The 15,726-nt window shown below is 38.4% G+C and overlaps 1 protein-coding gene across 2 annotated transcripts in view; it reads left to right on the forward strand.

Moving 5' to 3' along the window:
- The window catches only part of pik3r2 (phosphoinositide-3-kinase, regulatory subunit 2 (beta)), a 38,597-nt gene extending 22,871 nt beyond the window's left edge, over positions 1-15,726 (forward strand). For both annotated transcript variants that reach the window (XM_059343882.1, XM_059343881.1), the window contains exons 5-16: positions 156-305; positions 2,426-2,636; positions 2,745-2,830; positions 3,574-3,676; positions 3,782-3,880; positions 4,077-4,257; positions 4,382-4,501; positions 5,347-5,489; positions 5,693-5,869; positions 6,384-6,455; positions 6,616-6,786; positions 7,681-15,726. In XM_059343882.1, coding sequence (XP_059199865.1) covers positions 156-305; positions 2,426-2,636; positions 2,745-2,830; positions 3,574-3,676; positions 3,782-3,880; positions 4,077-4,257; positions 4,382-4,501; positions 5,347-5,489; positions 5,693-5,869; positions 6,384-6,455; positions 6,616-6,786; positions 7,681-7,888 — 1,721 coding nt within the window. In that variant the 3' untranslated portion in view covers positions 7,889-15,726. The remainder of the gene's footprint in view (positions 1-155; positions 306-2,425; positions 2,637-2,744; positions 2,831-3,573; positions 3,677-3,781; positions 3,881-4,076; positions 4,258-4,381; positions 4,502-5,346; positions 5,490-5,692; positions 5,870-6,383; positions 6,456-6,615; positions 6,787-7,680) is intronic.

Raw genomic sequence — 15,726 nt, forward strand, 5'->3', positions numbered from 1 at the left:
TCTTTTTTGCCAATATTAATGTGAAATGGGTTTTAAATTGTATTCATTTTGGTCTTAAAAAAGTCTTAAAAAGTCTTAAATTGGACCTGTTGAAACCTGAAGAGACCCTGTTTAAGTTTTCCTCAAATATCTTTATATGTGTCTTCCGGCTCCAGAGAGTGAGATGTGTGAGAAAGATGTGGGCTACTTGTCTGAGTGTGTCCTGAGTTACCTGAGAGACCTCCCGTCACCCGTCATCCCTGCCAGTGTCTACGCTCACCTGCAAACTGCTGTCACACTGCAGCAGCAGGTCCTACAGTCAGCAGGTAGGTCTCCTCTCATCTCATTTCATTATATCGACTAAATGCATGTTTCTATTTAGGAAAGGGTATCATCACCTTCTCTGTATCTCTGTATGGTAAATAGAACTTTATATATATTTCACTTATACAGAGAGACAACAATCAAAACAATAACATCCATAAAATAAAGACTCACAACAAGACACTTCACATACTTCACACATTTAAACAAATTAAATAAACTAAATAAAACACAAACACTCAACTACACACGTCAATACAGCAGCTTCAAGTTGATTGTGCATTTTAACGTTTAAGAAACTCTATTAAAGGTTTCCAAACAGTCTCAAACTCTGCAGTCCTTCCCCTGGTTATATAAGTCAGTCTTTCCAACACAATACAAGATGCCATCTCCTTTATCCACACATGTATCGAGGGCACAGCCATTTTTTTCCAAAACAGAACGATCAACCTCTTGGCCTGCAGGAGTCTAAAGTCAATTAAAGTTGACTTTTTAGGATTAACAATAACGTTTTTGGGATATATATCAAGGATATATATTTTTGTCTGTCTTTGTCTGACCTTCACTCCTGGTAATGGCTTGTTAATGGACCATTAGCTAAAGGTTTTAGCCGATACAAGTCAGAGTCTTTATATTACTGCTGATCATTTCCAAAGCACACCATTTCTATTATTTTTCATTAACTTTTGCTACTTTCCAAGGGGATTTCAGTTTATGCTGGTACAGTATGAAAAGCAACTGCAGAGAACCTGAAAACTGCTTGACATATGCAATCCTTTTTGCTGTCTTTCTTTCCCTTTTTGTAGATTGATTAACTGTCAAAGTTTGTTACATTATTGTCTCAGGGTTCTGAAAACTGTAAGTTGACATAAAATATTGATCTGATGATCTGTATTGTTGGAAAATCAAACCCAGTAGACAAACAGTAAACAAACATGGAGTTGGATATAACTGCTTTTAAAACTTCTTCTCCCCAGTACATTACCATACGGCCATAATATCACTTTTGCAAAAAAAGCTGAACTGACTGCGTGTTCTCAGTGATGAATTATCCATCCCAAGCGAGATTCAAGTCTCTGCAAGTTGATGTTCATACATTTCTATCATGAACTAAACCAGTGGCGCCTGGAAAATATGCATTTATCAATCTAAAAACCCCATGGTATGCTCTGGAAAATGGTCTGCAGTAATGCTAAACACATACAATTTGCAGTTAATGGGCTTCAACATGCAAAGCCACCGGTATGGTATCTTAAAAAACCAACTAAATAATTAGGTTTTAATAAGGTTATAATAAGGTTTTTGACTACTCTAGATCTAGTATTATGAAACAAAACTTTTACTCGATGTCGATCTGTGCTTGAAACGGGTGAAATAATCTAATCTTTTTGGTATATTTTTGCTTGTTTTATGAAATATTTTTGAAATGATTAGTAGAAAAATGAGTTAAAGGTATAACATGTTACTTTTCCACATGAACATGTGTAAAACTTACTATACTTATGTTATATGCCTTATATGTATATATATATATATGCCTTGTGTACTTCAGTTATCCCAAAAGGTTTCCAACCCAGAAATATCTGTCAGCCTCTCATTTCATATTGTTGCCCTATTGAGAAACCCCATAGCAGCAGAAAATTACAAATTATGCGTTTAAGATTTTGTGCAGCGTAATGGAATAGCACGAGCCACGAAATGAACTATGTGCTGCTTTGTGTGTTGTTTTAGTAATTAGAAAGGCACCTTTCATTGCTTCACTAACTATAATTTAGGTAAAAGAGTTGCACAAGGCCCAAACTGAGTCTTATGTGCAGCTGATCGAGGTCAGTTGCATGTCAGCGTTGAGAGAATAGAGTCAAGTGTCGGGAGAGGATGAGCTCACTGAGGCATGCTAGAGATTCTTCAGCTGATTCTCTTCTGTACGGAGGACCCCATGATTTAATTTCAGATATATACTCGACCTATTTAGATGTATTGACCCCATTGACATTTAAACTACTTATAAAAAAGGACTTGAAGACAAAACTAGGGGTCACTATGTCTTGAATGCAGGCTGAACATATGTGCAAATGTATTCTTTATGTGGTAAATTACCGTTATTTTCAATACCTTTTTCCAGATGGTGCAGTAGCTGGAAGCCATGACAGAGAGGTAAGCCTTGTTCTGGAGAGTGCCACCTCCGTCCCTCTCCATCACCGTCTCACCTTGCAGTACCTCCTCACACACCTGGCCAAGGTCACCCAGGCGCAGGCCAGCAATGCCCTGGACACACACACACTGGGACAAATCTTCGGGCCGCTACTGATCCGGACAGACCCCTCCACCTCTTTGTAAGTTTTTGGTTGATTTATATCTTACAGAGAAACAGATCTGGATGTGGGGAGAGTGTGAAGTATCATCTGCAAATTTTTAAACCATTCATTGATTTGAATTTGCAGGTTGTCCGTGGATGAGGAGTTCCCCGGCCTTGTGGTGGAGAGGCTGCTGATAGAGAGAACTGCAGAACAAGACCTCACTCCTCCAGGTATGGCATTTTAGCAAGGCTGTGTTTGTGTTTATAGTACAGCACAAAGGCACTTCATTTATATGCAGTAAAATGTTGATTATGTTAGCTTTAACCCTCATTCAGGGCGTGCTCCTGTCACATTTTAGTCACTGCAGCCTGGTTTTTCATTGTAATATATACGTTTACGTTCTGCACCTCTATGGAAACAGCACAATTATGAGTAGGGAGAACACAAAAATGTGGTACTTTTGTGCAGTACAACGCAGTTATAATACCATAAATCATTAATAAAACAATATTGAACATACTTGACAGAAATACTGCAGGAATAAAATGGAATCTGTGTATGCAATATTTTCCAAGTGCATATTGAACTATGTACATTTTTACGACCTCTACTAGGATACTCTCGTTCCCTCTCTGCTCTGTGTAAACAGCCTGAAGCTCAGTCAAAATTTCACAGAATTTTTGTCATGTGACTGTTTGTATGAGCCGACTCATTTGTGTTTTTTACAGGATTTGGTTAGAGCAAACCGTTTATTTCTGTTGCAAAATTTTAAACATAGAAAAAATGCCTTTGAATCCACAGAGGCATTGAGGGAATCAAAGAGCTAATACAACAAGCCATACTTCAAAACGATTCTTACAGTTTTCAGGGAGTTAATGTGTTAAGTGGCTGTTGAGATCAATTCCATTAGCATAAAATCCTTTTAATTGTGATCTTTGTGTGTTTCTGTGTGTTTGTGTGTGTGTGTTTCCAGTTCTTCCAGCAAAGCCAGTCAAGTCAAAAATGCCACCATCAGCCATGACAGACACAAGCAGCCTGCTGAACGATGCGGAGTGGTACTGGGGAGAAATCTCTAGGTAAATTATGAAAACAGATCACTGTACCTGTTGACTTAAATCAGAGTATATACTTGCTGTTAGTGTCAGTTAGTAATTTTTTCCATGTCGTCATGGTGTTTGCAGAGAGGAGGTGAACGAGAAGCTGCGAGACACTCCTGATGGCACTTTCGTGGTCCGTGACGCCTCGAGTAAACTGGAGGGCGAGTACACACTCACCCTCAGGTAAAGCAACACTACTGTCTCTCACACCAAGTCTCAACTGCAATTTGATCAATTAGATAATTACTAAAGAAACGTGACATTCATTGGGAAAAAAACAACATGTATTTGCTGAAAGTTAACATTCAGTCAACATTTGCAGCCATTTGTCCTGTCATGCTCTTTTTTGTTCTGATTTGGCTTCTGTCTCCCCCTGCAGGAAAGGGGGGAACAACAAGCTTATAAAGATTTACCACCGAGACGGGAGGTACGGCTTCTCTGAGCCTCTTACCTTCCTGTCTGTGGTGGAGCTCATCAATCACTACCGCCATGAATCCCTGGCCCAATACAACGCCAAACTGGACACCAAGCTTCTGTACCCTGTCTCCAAATACCAACAGGTTTGTGACTTTGTATCATCAAATTCAGTTACAAGCAAAATCCCTCTGCAAGCCTTAGATTTTGAAAACGATGATGTCATTCGATTTGATTTTTTTTCTCTCATCTGCGTTTTGCTCGGCTCAGCTGGTGAAGGAGAACAGCATAGAGGAGGTGGGAGAGCAGCTGCAGGTCTATCACGAGCAGTACCAGGAAAAGAGCCGCGAGTACGATTCTCTGTACGAGGAATACACACGCACATCACAGGTATGAGCTCACAGACACACAGCAACACAATAAATAATACTTTGTATTCTGCTTGTATTCTTCATATAATGCACATATGACATTCAGTTTGCAGTTTGCAGTGGTGTTGAACTGCAATATATTGAGAGGTGTTTCTAATATTTTGGCCAGTCATTTACATACATTAGAGGATGATAAACTCTCTCCCCTCTCTACCACCAGCTACATCTACCAGGCTGTCAGGAAGCTTAAAAAAACTGCCCTATAATGACTGCTAATATTAATTACTTAATACTAATACTTGATATTGTCTTGCACTATTACAACATTTAATTTATACATGACTTTGCTGTTACTTCTTACATTTACACTGTGACTTCCTATTCTCTTATTATTATTTTTTTCTACTGTGCACTTTATTTATTGTCTACTTTAGTGTTAGAATAGGTTTGTCTCTATTTGTTGTGCTTGTGCACTTTACTTCACCGCTTACTTTAAGTGTTAGAAATTTGACTTTGAAAAGGCCAGAACATTAGAAACACCTGCACCAGCACTCTATCAAATACCACCGTGCATTACGGCCTCAATAATACACCTAAAGAAGAATTATTACACCTCATAAAAGTAGAATTTATTGCAGCACTGTTGTATTGGATTTGATTAAACTGTACAGGTGTGCTGTGTGCAATGTGAAGGAAGATATGAGGGAAGACGGTATGCATCCGCCTCTCTGTGATCTTTTCTGTTACGCAGCAGTAGAGTGTCTCAACTAGAGTTTTAACATAAGCAGGTAGAACCATAAATGAACTACAGTAAATCATACAGTGGACAGTCACAGTCTTTTTCTCTGTCCCTGTTTCAAACAGGAGCTGCAGATGAAGCGCACAGCCATCGAGGCCTTCAATGAGACCATCAAGATCTTTGAGGAGCAGTTTGAGACTCAGGAGCGCTACAGCAGAGAGTCGTTGGAGAGATTCCAACGCGAGGGCAACGAAAAGGAGATTCAAAAGTAAATTGACTTTTCTGTGCATTTGATTGTTGATAATCCTGGTTTAATTCAACTGCAAAGTGAAGATAGCATCAATTCAAAGCAGGCAAATGCAAAAGATGAATACAATTTGTTTTACTGAACCATAAAACTGAACCAAGCCACTCAGTTGGAAAAGTATTTCGCATTTGAACATCACATTTATAGCCACTTTCTCTCATCAGGATCCAGAGCAACTCGGAGCGTTTGAAGTCTCGTGTGAAGGAGATCCACGACAGCAAGCGTAAGCTGGAGCAGGACCTGAGACAGCAGGTCTCTGACAACAGAGAGATCGACAAGAAGATGAACAGCCTCAAGCCGGATCTCATGCAGCTCCGCAAAATCAGAGACCAGTACTTAATGTAAGAATGAATCAAAGACCTACGTCGTATCTAAAGTTTTTTCTGCGCTTGGATTTCACTTAACACCAACACATTTACATAAAATATATGCAGTCATGGAAAAAATTATGTGACCACCCTTTTTCTTTAATTTCTTGTTCATTTTAATGCCTGCTACAACTAAAGGTACATTTGTTTGGATAAATATAATGATAACAACGAAAATAGCTCATAAGAGTTTAATTTTAGAGCTGATATCGAGCCATTTTCCATGGTTTTCTTGAATATAACCAAAATCATTATCAAGAAAATCATGGAAAATGGCTAGATGCCAGCTCTAAAATTAAACTCTTATGACCTATTTTTGTTTTTATCATTATATTTGTCCAAACAAATGTACATTTAGTTGTAGCAGGCATTAAAATGAACAATACATTGAAGAAAACAAGGGTGGTCTAATGATTGTTTTCATGACTGTATATTGTCTTCATATCTTGTGACAGATCAGCATCAAATCTGTGTTCTGACTTTGCAGATGGCTGACACAGAAAGGGACAAGACAGAAGAAGATCAATGAATGGCTGGGCATAAAGAACGATGCTGATGAGTAAGTGTTTGAGATGAAGTAACAGCTCAGCAACTTGTGCCATGATGACTGGGTGCTGCACTATCCTCACCTGTAATTTAGGGAGCGGCTGGAGCTCAATGTTCTGGTCATGATGTGACATGTGACTGAGTGTCTGCCGCTGTACTTTCTATGTTTGCAGCTCCTACTCTTTGGAGGAGGATGAGGGTTCACCCCACCATGATGAGTGTACCTGGTACGTGGGTGACATCAAACGCACCCAAGCGGAGGAAATGCTGAGAGGCAAATGTGACGGGACCTTCCTTATCCGTGAGAGCCAATCACAGAAGGGCTCCTACGCCTGTTCTGTAGTGTAAGTTTTGTTATTATTTCCTTATTTCCTTATTTCCGTATGTATGTCCGTAAGTATGATTATTTATTCATTTTCCCACTTAAATAACTGACCAAATATAGACCATGCTAGTTTGATTGCTGGCTATTTATTAACTATCTAATCATTGTAATATACAGTGTAATATTCATTGTCACAGTATCCAGTTATCTTCTAGCTTTGATCAGCACACTGCACAGTTTCTCACGCCACTTTATCGTGTCATACCATATCTGTTCACCATCAGTGGTGGTTAAGTATTCAGATCTCTTACTTGGGTAAAAGTACTAATCCCACACTGTGAAATTACTCCATTACAAGTAAAAGTCCTCCGTTCGAAACTTACTGAAGTAAAAGTACAAAAGTATCAGCATCAAAATGTACTTAAAGTATCAACAGTAAAAGTACTCGTTATGCAGAAAGGACCAACTCAGACTGACCTGAAAAGTAACTAAAGCTGTCAGCTGAATGTAGTGGAGTAAAAAGTACAATATCTGCCTCTGAAATGTAGTGTAGTAGAAGTTTGAAGTTACAAATGTGGAAATACTCAGGTAAAGTAAAAGTACCTCAAAATTGTACTTGAGTTCAGTACTTGGGTAAATGTACTTAGTTACATTCCATCACTGGTACCCATGATATCTTTGGGAGTACTGGCCATGTTTTGTTTTTGTAAAAATCACTATCATTAATAAACCTTTTTAGCAGCAGACATTTTCACTTTGCAAAGCAGGGAAAGCACAGCTGAGATAATTTTATGAACAAGGGCTCTGTTCTATCAAGTGTAGGGCTGGGCGATATATCGATATAAAATATATATAGATACATTTTTTTAGGCCGATATTGAGAATAACTTATCTCTGTCCTTCTTTTTTCCAGTGTGGAGGGCGACACCAAGCACTGCGTCATCTACAAGACGGCCACAGGTTTTGGATTCGCTGAGCCCTACAATCTGTACTCGTCCCTCAAAGACCTGGTGCTCCACTACAAAAACGTCTCCTTGGTCCAACACAATGACCAGCTGAATGTAAATCTAGCCTACCCAGTCCTGGCCCGCTCTCAGAATCAGAACCAGCACCCCAGATGAATTATCCAGCAGCAGTGTAGGATGCCAACCTGGGTGGGGGAAAACTAAATTTTCACTCAAATGCATTGAGAAAAAAAACAATCCTCTGAACAATGCTTGTTCTTGTTTAAGTGGCAAAGAGAAATGGACTCAACGATTTTAAAAATTCATACGTTTTTTGGCTGGCGGCTGGTGCTGATTTTCCACACCAACCCCAGTCCAGCAGAGAGCACTCCTTGCTAACAGCATGGCTTCAAAATAAGCACACTACTACCAGCATGGAAGCACTGTACAGTTAGCCTGGCTGACGCAGTGAGTTTTAACTTGAGCAGAGTGTTGCATTAGCCAGCCTTGACTGTACAGTGTCAGTTATGAAAAAAAAGTGTGAGAAATCCACAAGAAAATACCTTTGATACAGAAGAAAAAAGACTAAATTTGTTCAAAGAAGACAAAATAAGCACACAAAATGTTGTTTTCAAGATCTTGGAGAAGAGGAGAGAAACCAGATGGTGGCATAATGGGAAAAGTTACAGGAGGCACTTTTTGTTTTTTTGCCTTGAACACGCGATAACTGTCCATAGACAAAGGCCCGATCTGTCATCCCCAGACTGCCTGCAAACTCTCCGTAGACAAAAGCCTGAGCTGTCATCCACTGTAAGGACTGGCTTGGCTAAACCAGGCTGCTCGCTTCACACCTAAAGGCGGCTGAAAAAAACGTGGACCAGGGGGTGTTGTCACTGGAGCCGAGGAGGGTGTGGGAGGGAAAAGGGAGAGGAATTGCTAGGGGAGGAGAGGGTTGATGTTTTTATGGGTTTTAAAAAGATTGATTCATTTTAAAGCTTGCTTAAGTGCCATAGTAATAGCTTTGAATGACCACAAGCCTGTGTCACTAGAACAAGAGGGCACGTCGAGGTTGAAAGAAGACAGGAGGTAATGAACGGCTGTTGACATAGACAAAGCTACAGCTTTAAAAAAAAATACACACATATAGGTATATTTTTTATGAAATGATCTTTATTTCCAACTGCTTTGGCTTGTTGCTCTCTCTCAGCGGGCCTCCTTTTGAATTGACGAGGTACAACACACAGTAAATACTGTACTACAGGTCATAGAAATGCATGGTACATATTTGGTATATTGTGAATATGGAGTTTTAATCACAATACACTAGATGGAAAGGTACATTGATAAATGCAGTTCCACATGATTCAGGTTTCCTTGTGAATGGAAATTGTGGATAGACATCAAACGTCTCTTTGTTTCAAACTTCTTCCTTCTTTTTTTCATCCTCTTTGATACTGTAGCACCTGTAGCCATTGACTTAAGGCATAACTGTTAGTGCTCCTCTTATGTGTCTTGTTTCTATATGCTAAAGACACTTGCAGAGCATCAATCTATGTGATTATTGTATCTTCGGTACTGTATTTGCCTTGTCTCTAGTTAGATTAGACTATTTTAGCGGTACAATGTCCTTGCAGATGTTTATTGTTGTTTTTTTTTGTTTGATGCAGATTTTTTCTCATGGTACTTCCTTCCCCCATCCTCGCGCTTGACTGTTCATTTCATCACAAGCTTGACTCACAGAGCTGTAGAACATTTGATGTACAAACAAAAGAAAGCAGTAATATAACTCATGTACAGTATATTTCAGACACACATGCAGTCGGTGTATGTGACTTTACACAGTTCCTTTGTGTTTTCAGAATATTTGCTATGCTCTTAGATTCTGTTTAAGGATGCACAGTATCCAGCTAATGTGAGTCAAATGAAGGATGTCTTTTCATGTAGCAAGAAAGAGAGAAAAAGGAAAAAAAAGAACCAGTCCTCTTGCCATTCAGCATGGCCTCCGTGGTCTGAGAGATTATCTAGTACAGTATGCATGAGTCCTTCATTTGGGTTGTTGTTTTTCTTTTTTCACTTGGCACCAGTGGTTGATAATTGTACTTTTAGTAGTGCAAATATAGTATGATGTGTGGTAGTACTATGCACAACAGATGTGGATAAATTTTAGATTTACAGACGGATCAGTTCCCTCCCTCTGTTCTGTGCTATGGCAGTGAATTTCTCTCGCTTTTTTCCCTCACGTTCGATCGGCTTGAGGTAAAGATTGTACCATCGTTGTTTCTTTCACGTCACTTTCAAAGCACAGCTCATTTGTGTTGAGGCAGGGTTGTTCAGTTGTTGTTGTGTGGTCGATAAAAGAGGCTCCACAAGTTGCCGCTTTAAAATGTAATTTACATAGTTGATTTCTTGAGAGTGAATGAATATGAATAATCTCTTACATGTAATAGACTCAGATTGCCAAAAAGAGAAAAAAAAGTATTTTTGTAGAAAGGTATAGAAGAGGCAAGCATTGTTGGCAATAGAAAGTTGGGGGTTGTGGGGGGGGGGGGGGGGGGGGGGTGCACTATTTTTAAAAGGTTGCACATTTGGCATTTGTTTATATTTTTGTTGAGGAGAGATAGAAATCAAAGTGAGATATTCACCAACACTTCTGGTCATGGAAGTCAATTATGTACGTTTCATCTGAAGACTGAATCTTCCAACAAACACAATGTTTTTTGGGCATCATTTCTGTTTTTGAAATGTTGATTCACAAAATTTCAGGTAGCAACATTTTTTCCAAACAGACCAATCACACTTTCAAATGAAACCTTGGCCTGAAAAGTTCCGAATCAAGACGTCATTTTGATTTCAGTCAGGACGAATCAATTGTACTGTACTTTGCACAGTTCTTGGCAAGTAGAAAATCCCAAGAATTAAACTAGAGGTGACGGCGGTGCTTCTCATTAGAGGGCTATAAAACACACATGAGTGAGAAAGATTAGAAGTGCCTTTAGTCATTGTGATGAGCTCGTCTTCTCCTCATTGTCATTGGAGCGTCGCTCTACAAGATGGTGCCTCCACCACCTTATGCTGTGCCCCGTGGTTCACACATTTGCCATTTATCAAAAACTATATCTGGCAAATGAGCATAGTTGTCGTGTGACTGTTTGTTTGTTTGTTTGTGTGTGTGTGTGTGTGTGTGTGTGTTAGAGCAAATCTGAGCATGTTATAGATTTTAGTTGTGCCTCTTTGTTGTTACATCTATAGTTGTTACATATTCCTTCTTCCTATGGTGGGGGCTGTACAGTAGCTTGGTGCTCTCTCTCACTGTGCACCAAAGCTAGATTTCTTTGGTGTGTGTGTGTGTGTGTGTGTGTGTGTGTGTGTGTGTGTGTGTGTGTGTGTGTGTGTGTGTTTTTGTTTTTTTTATTTGTCTGGTATAATTTTGAGAAATCTCAGATAAGATAGAAATGTGAACCATACACATCCGTGGCCCAGCCCAGTTGTTTGAAGCTCATTTGATAAGCTCTCACGTTAATGCATGCAGCATTTCTCAGTGTTTTATATTAAGAGTCAGTTCCTTCTGCGAACAGGCAATCTGGTTGAGTCATGATCCACCACTCCTGACACATCCATTATCCAGTTTTGTTGGACCAACACTTTTGTGACTGCACTTTTTTTTTCTGTTCCACACACTCAGACCAGTGTGTCTAACGCCCACCAACCATAAACTCACAGACAGTGGTGAAGCTCAGTTGTCAATAGTGTTTTTAGTTGATAGTTTTAAGGTCTTTCCACGCGGTATATCGGGAGTGATCGACAGTTTTCTTTATGATATCGGAGTATACAGTGTACAGTATATGCTTTTGTTGTTTTTGCAGTCAACAGTTGTCATGTAATTCTGATGCTTTTTGACTGATTGCAATGTTTTCATTATAGAGTTAGTTTCTACTATATGGACTGTATAAAAACTCTGTAATACTTTTCAAACCAACTTTAAGGAGAGCTGCTGGCTCATTATGCAATTTGTGTCCACACAGCAAAATTGTCCAACTTAACAGGACGAAAAAACATTTGATTTTTTCCTAAACGGTCAGTTCACCAAAAGGACAGACATTTTTTACACTTAATACTAGTGATATCTAAACATGCATAAAATTGAGATGTTGGCTGTGGTAGAATAGTCGTTTTTTGCTTAGGAGGGTTCCTAACTGAGTAAAATGATCCAGAAGTGGAAGCCAGGATACAAGCTGGTCAAACTCTCTTAATGCAAGGGAAAGGTGCTTCATTGCTTCTTTCTATATATAAACTTTTTTTTTAATTCAGCAGAGGTGGAAGCAGTATTCAGATACCTCACTGAAGTGAAAGTACTAACAAGTAAAAGTTGCATTCAAAACATACTTAAGTAAAAGTACAAAAGTGTACATAAAGCATCTAAAGTAAAAATACCCATCATGTATTTTAAATTGATCCCATGTTTTTCATGTTAAATCTTGACCTTAAAAGTAGTAACTAGTAACTAAAGCTGGTAGCTAAATGTTGTGGAGTAAAAAATACAATATCTGCCTTTAAATTTTGTGAAGTATAAGTATAAAGTTACATAAAATAAATAAGCAAATGTACTTGGTTACATTCCACCACTGAATTTCAGTTGGTAATGAATTAATATTTCTCACCAGGTTGCCCCATTTATTAGCCAGCTTGAAACAGCAGGGTAAGAACACACAGCCCAAAGGATCTAAGATATGCTTTTAGTAGTTCGTCTACAGAACATTGTAGTTTTAACACGGCAGACCCACGTCAAAAACATCCGTGATCGTATAATTAGGTTGAGAATTAATTGTCTTTTCCTAAGTCCTTATGAATTCACTTTTCTTGACCTCACAATGATTTTCATCAAGGTCAAAGAAAAATGGTTACGATAATACATGGGACATGATTTTTTTTTTTTTATTATACGACCACAGCCATCAGTCTAAATTTCCTTAAAACTACTTTCTATTGAGGAAAACTGACCCAAGTGAGGATTGTGGATGATCCAGAGTAAACAACAGAAAGACATGTTGCTGTTGATTATCTCAGTGACAGTTAACTAAATGCATGGCTAGATAAAGCTAGGTTGTACAATAAGTGAAAACTTTGTCTGGATTTTGGTAACTCAACCATTTGATTTTTATTACCATCTCTGGGGCAAAATCACGCAGTTATCCAAAAAACAGCTCGGCTTGTTTCAAAGAAGTTCATGAACCAGCTGGTTCTGCTTCCATTCAAGCAATTATCTTGATGTCTTTAGTTGCTTAAAGAACAATAGAAATGTAGAGCTGACCAGCTTTCTGCATCACTTGTTAAGATGAACATTTTTGCAGTGCAGGTAAACACTTTCATCTGCCATAAACGCCATGTTAATCACAGATGTTTAATAGCTAGAAGCAATGCAACTTTAGTAGCAATGAAACCTGGTCAGGCAGTGAGACGGGCAGAAGATGAAGACTTTATTGCGCTTTGACTTCGAGTCGAAACTTTAAGCCAACTTTTGGTAGATGTTACTCTGAAACTCAAAGCTTTCATCCTGCTCAACTCGTAGATATGCATTTGTGTCGGAGCTTCTTGAAAAACATTTTTCTACACGACAAATGATCATTCAAGGAATTAAATATTTTTTCATCGGCTTTGGTACACTGTAAATGATATTTCTTGAAATGGCCTCACACACAAAGCACATCTTTCACTGACTACAAAGAAACACATATATTTGGTGTCTATTAAGGTTTGAAGAATGAGAGACATACTAGAGAATAAATATTTTGAAATATATACTTAGATATCTATATTTTTGGATGATGTTAATTCTGATTTGGGTTGTGCTTGAAACAAATCAGAGAGAGGCTTTGATGTGAACGTGATCTTTAGACTTGCTCCGCGGCTGCTTTGTACTCGAGCGGTCATTGAAGCATTTTTACTAATCAGCTGCAGTGAGCTTCATCATGATCAGCAACAAACTTTGTGGTCACAGTTGATCGACATACATGTAATCTATTAAGCATGATTATCAGGTGCGTTCAGAGGAAGAAGCAAGCTCATGTACATGTGTTAATATTTACAGAGCTGAGTCTATATGTTAAACGCAGTCTTGGCTGCTTTGCATTTTATTAAATATTAGAGTTTTGTTTTTTTTTTTAACGTGAGAATCTGTTTTGTCATTTTGGAAGATTCTGGTTTTTGTGAGTAGACGGAGTGTTAAAGCTGCACCACAAAAGATACACTTACAGCAGGATGCTGCCTCAGAGATCCACCACAGATTGGAGTGAAACATCTTACCACTGTATCATCCTTTGGTCGATCTCTGAGGTCGCTGAAAGTAAAAAACCTGTCAAAAAAGGTACACGATTCACAGTTCGTGATCACTCCTTTACGCAGATCTTTGTACATGGAACAATGATGGCATTAGAAAGTGTTCTTTTATGGTGCCTGAGTATATTTTTTTTATTTGGCTTTTTAAAAAAGCTGATAGATTTGTCTGTCCAAGTGTTGGTTATTTTTGTTTGTTTGTTTGTTTATATCTGTTAATGATAACCTTACAGAGCCTATAAAGAAAAAAATAAGCTAGCTTAAATTTTTTTTCCTCCGTACAGAAAAAAAGAAAATACAAATGTTTACAATATGTAATTAACCAAATAGTAAATAAGCGTTTGAGAATCAATCTGTCTGTCCCTCAAAGTGGCTGTGATAGATTGATTTATATTTCTTTATTTCCTCTGTCGTTTTAAACTTGAAAATGTTATGACTGCTTATTCTGTTTTTTCTGTTTCGGTTTGTTACTCTTTTTTTTTTTTTGACTAATGAGAACAGTGCTCCCTCAGTTTCAAAATAATCACTCAACAAGATTCATGTTTTCATAATTATTCATCAGTCTTTGTCATTCTTTACCTGCTGACTACTTCACCTTACACTGAGCCTTGTATATGCAGGACTGAATCCTAACTTGAGACGCTGTCGCATCTTTTGCTGTTTATAATATGTATAGTATAGTAGATTTCAGCATGACTCTACCAGGTGTTTTCTCTGGTAAGGACTCAGTACAAAGAATTTATATGTGGTGACACCCACATGTTGTGAATAACAGTAAGCGCACGCCACTTGGTGAACATGCATGAGTACAGTTTTTACATAAACAGAGTTGGAAATTCAGGAATAACTATCAAGAGGCATCTCGATTTTGCACTACAAAACAAATGACACTCAAATGAAAATGGTTCAATTTTAAGACCAAAATCTACCCACTATAGTCTCAGCTTGTGTGATTTCCATTTAAAATATGCTGACGTTAATAACTGTACTTTCATTTCCCCTTTTTCTGCCTGTATCCACTCATCACTTCTCAGTCTTTGACCTTAAAGGTTGCAATTTGTTTGATTATTCTGATGTGAATGTCGTAGTACTTTTCACTGGTGTACAGTAGTTCATATTCAAAACCCAACTCTGAAAGTTGGAGACAAGATTGGCGGTGATCCATTTGGCAATGGACTGGGCAACATTTTTAATTTCAAACACGTATCCACATTTTTACACTAATTACAAGTCTAAATGTTGCCCAACACGTTGCCTCATGTATCACTTCCTCAACAGCAGCAACAGACACACGGTTCTTAATACATATTTAACAATGATGTGGTCTTCTCTTTCTTTCAAAAACAATGAGTGGAAATGAATGGGGCAGTCAGATAAAGCTACTCTACACCAAAGTGCAATTGAACACAGAGGGAGCACTGTTGTTTCAGCCAGTAGAGGCCTATTGGTTGAGGTGTGCCCAACCCCTATGCACGAAAAGATGGTTATTCTTCTTCTCTTCTCTTGTGTTATCCTCCCTCCGTTGGTCTGTCTTAATTCAGATGCAACATTTCTTTCTGTCTCTCTCGTGTACAGCTTGCTTCAGAGTTGTGTTTGTCCTCAGACAGGTACTCTTTCATCTGTACGGTTCTTTCTTTAGGCTGATGCAATGATTTTAAAAGACAATAAAAGATATATAAAATGAA

The sequence above is a fragment of the Centropristis striata genome, chromosome 11 (assembly GCF_030273125.1).
Source record: "Centropristis striata isolate RG_2023a ecotype Rhode Island chromosome 11, C.striata_1.0, whole genome shotgun sequence".
Taxonomy (NCBI): Eukaryota; Metazoa; Chordata; class Actinopteri; order Perciformes; family Serranidae; genus Centropristis; species Centropristis striata.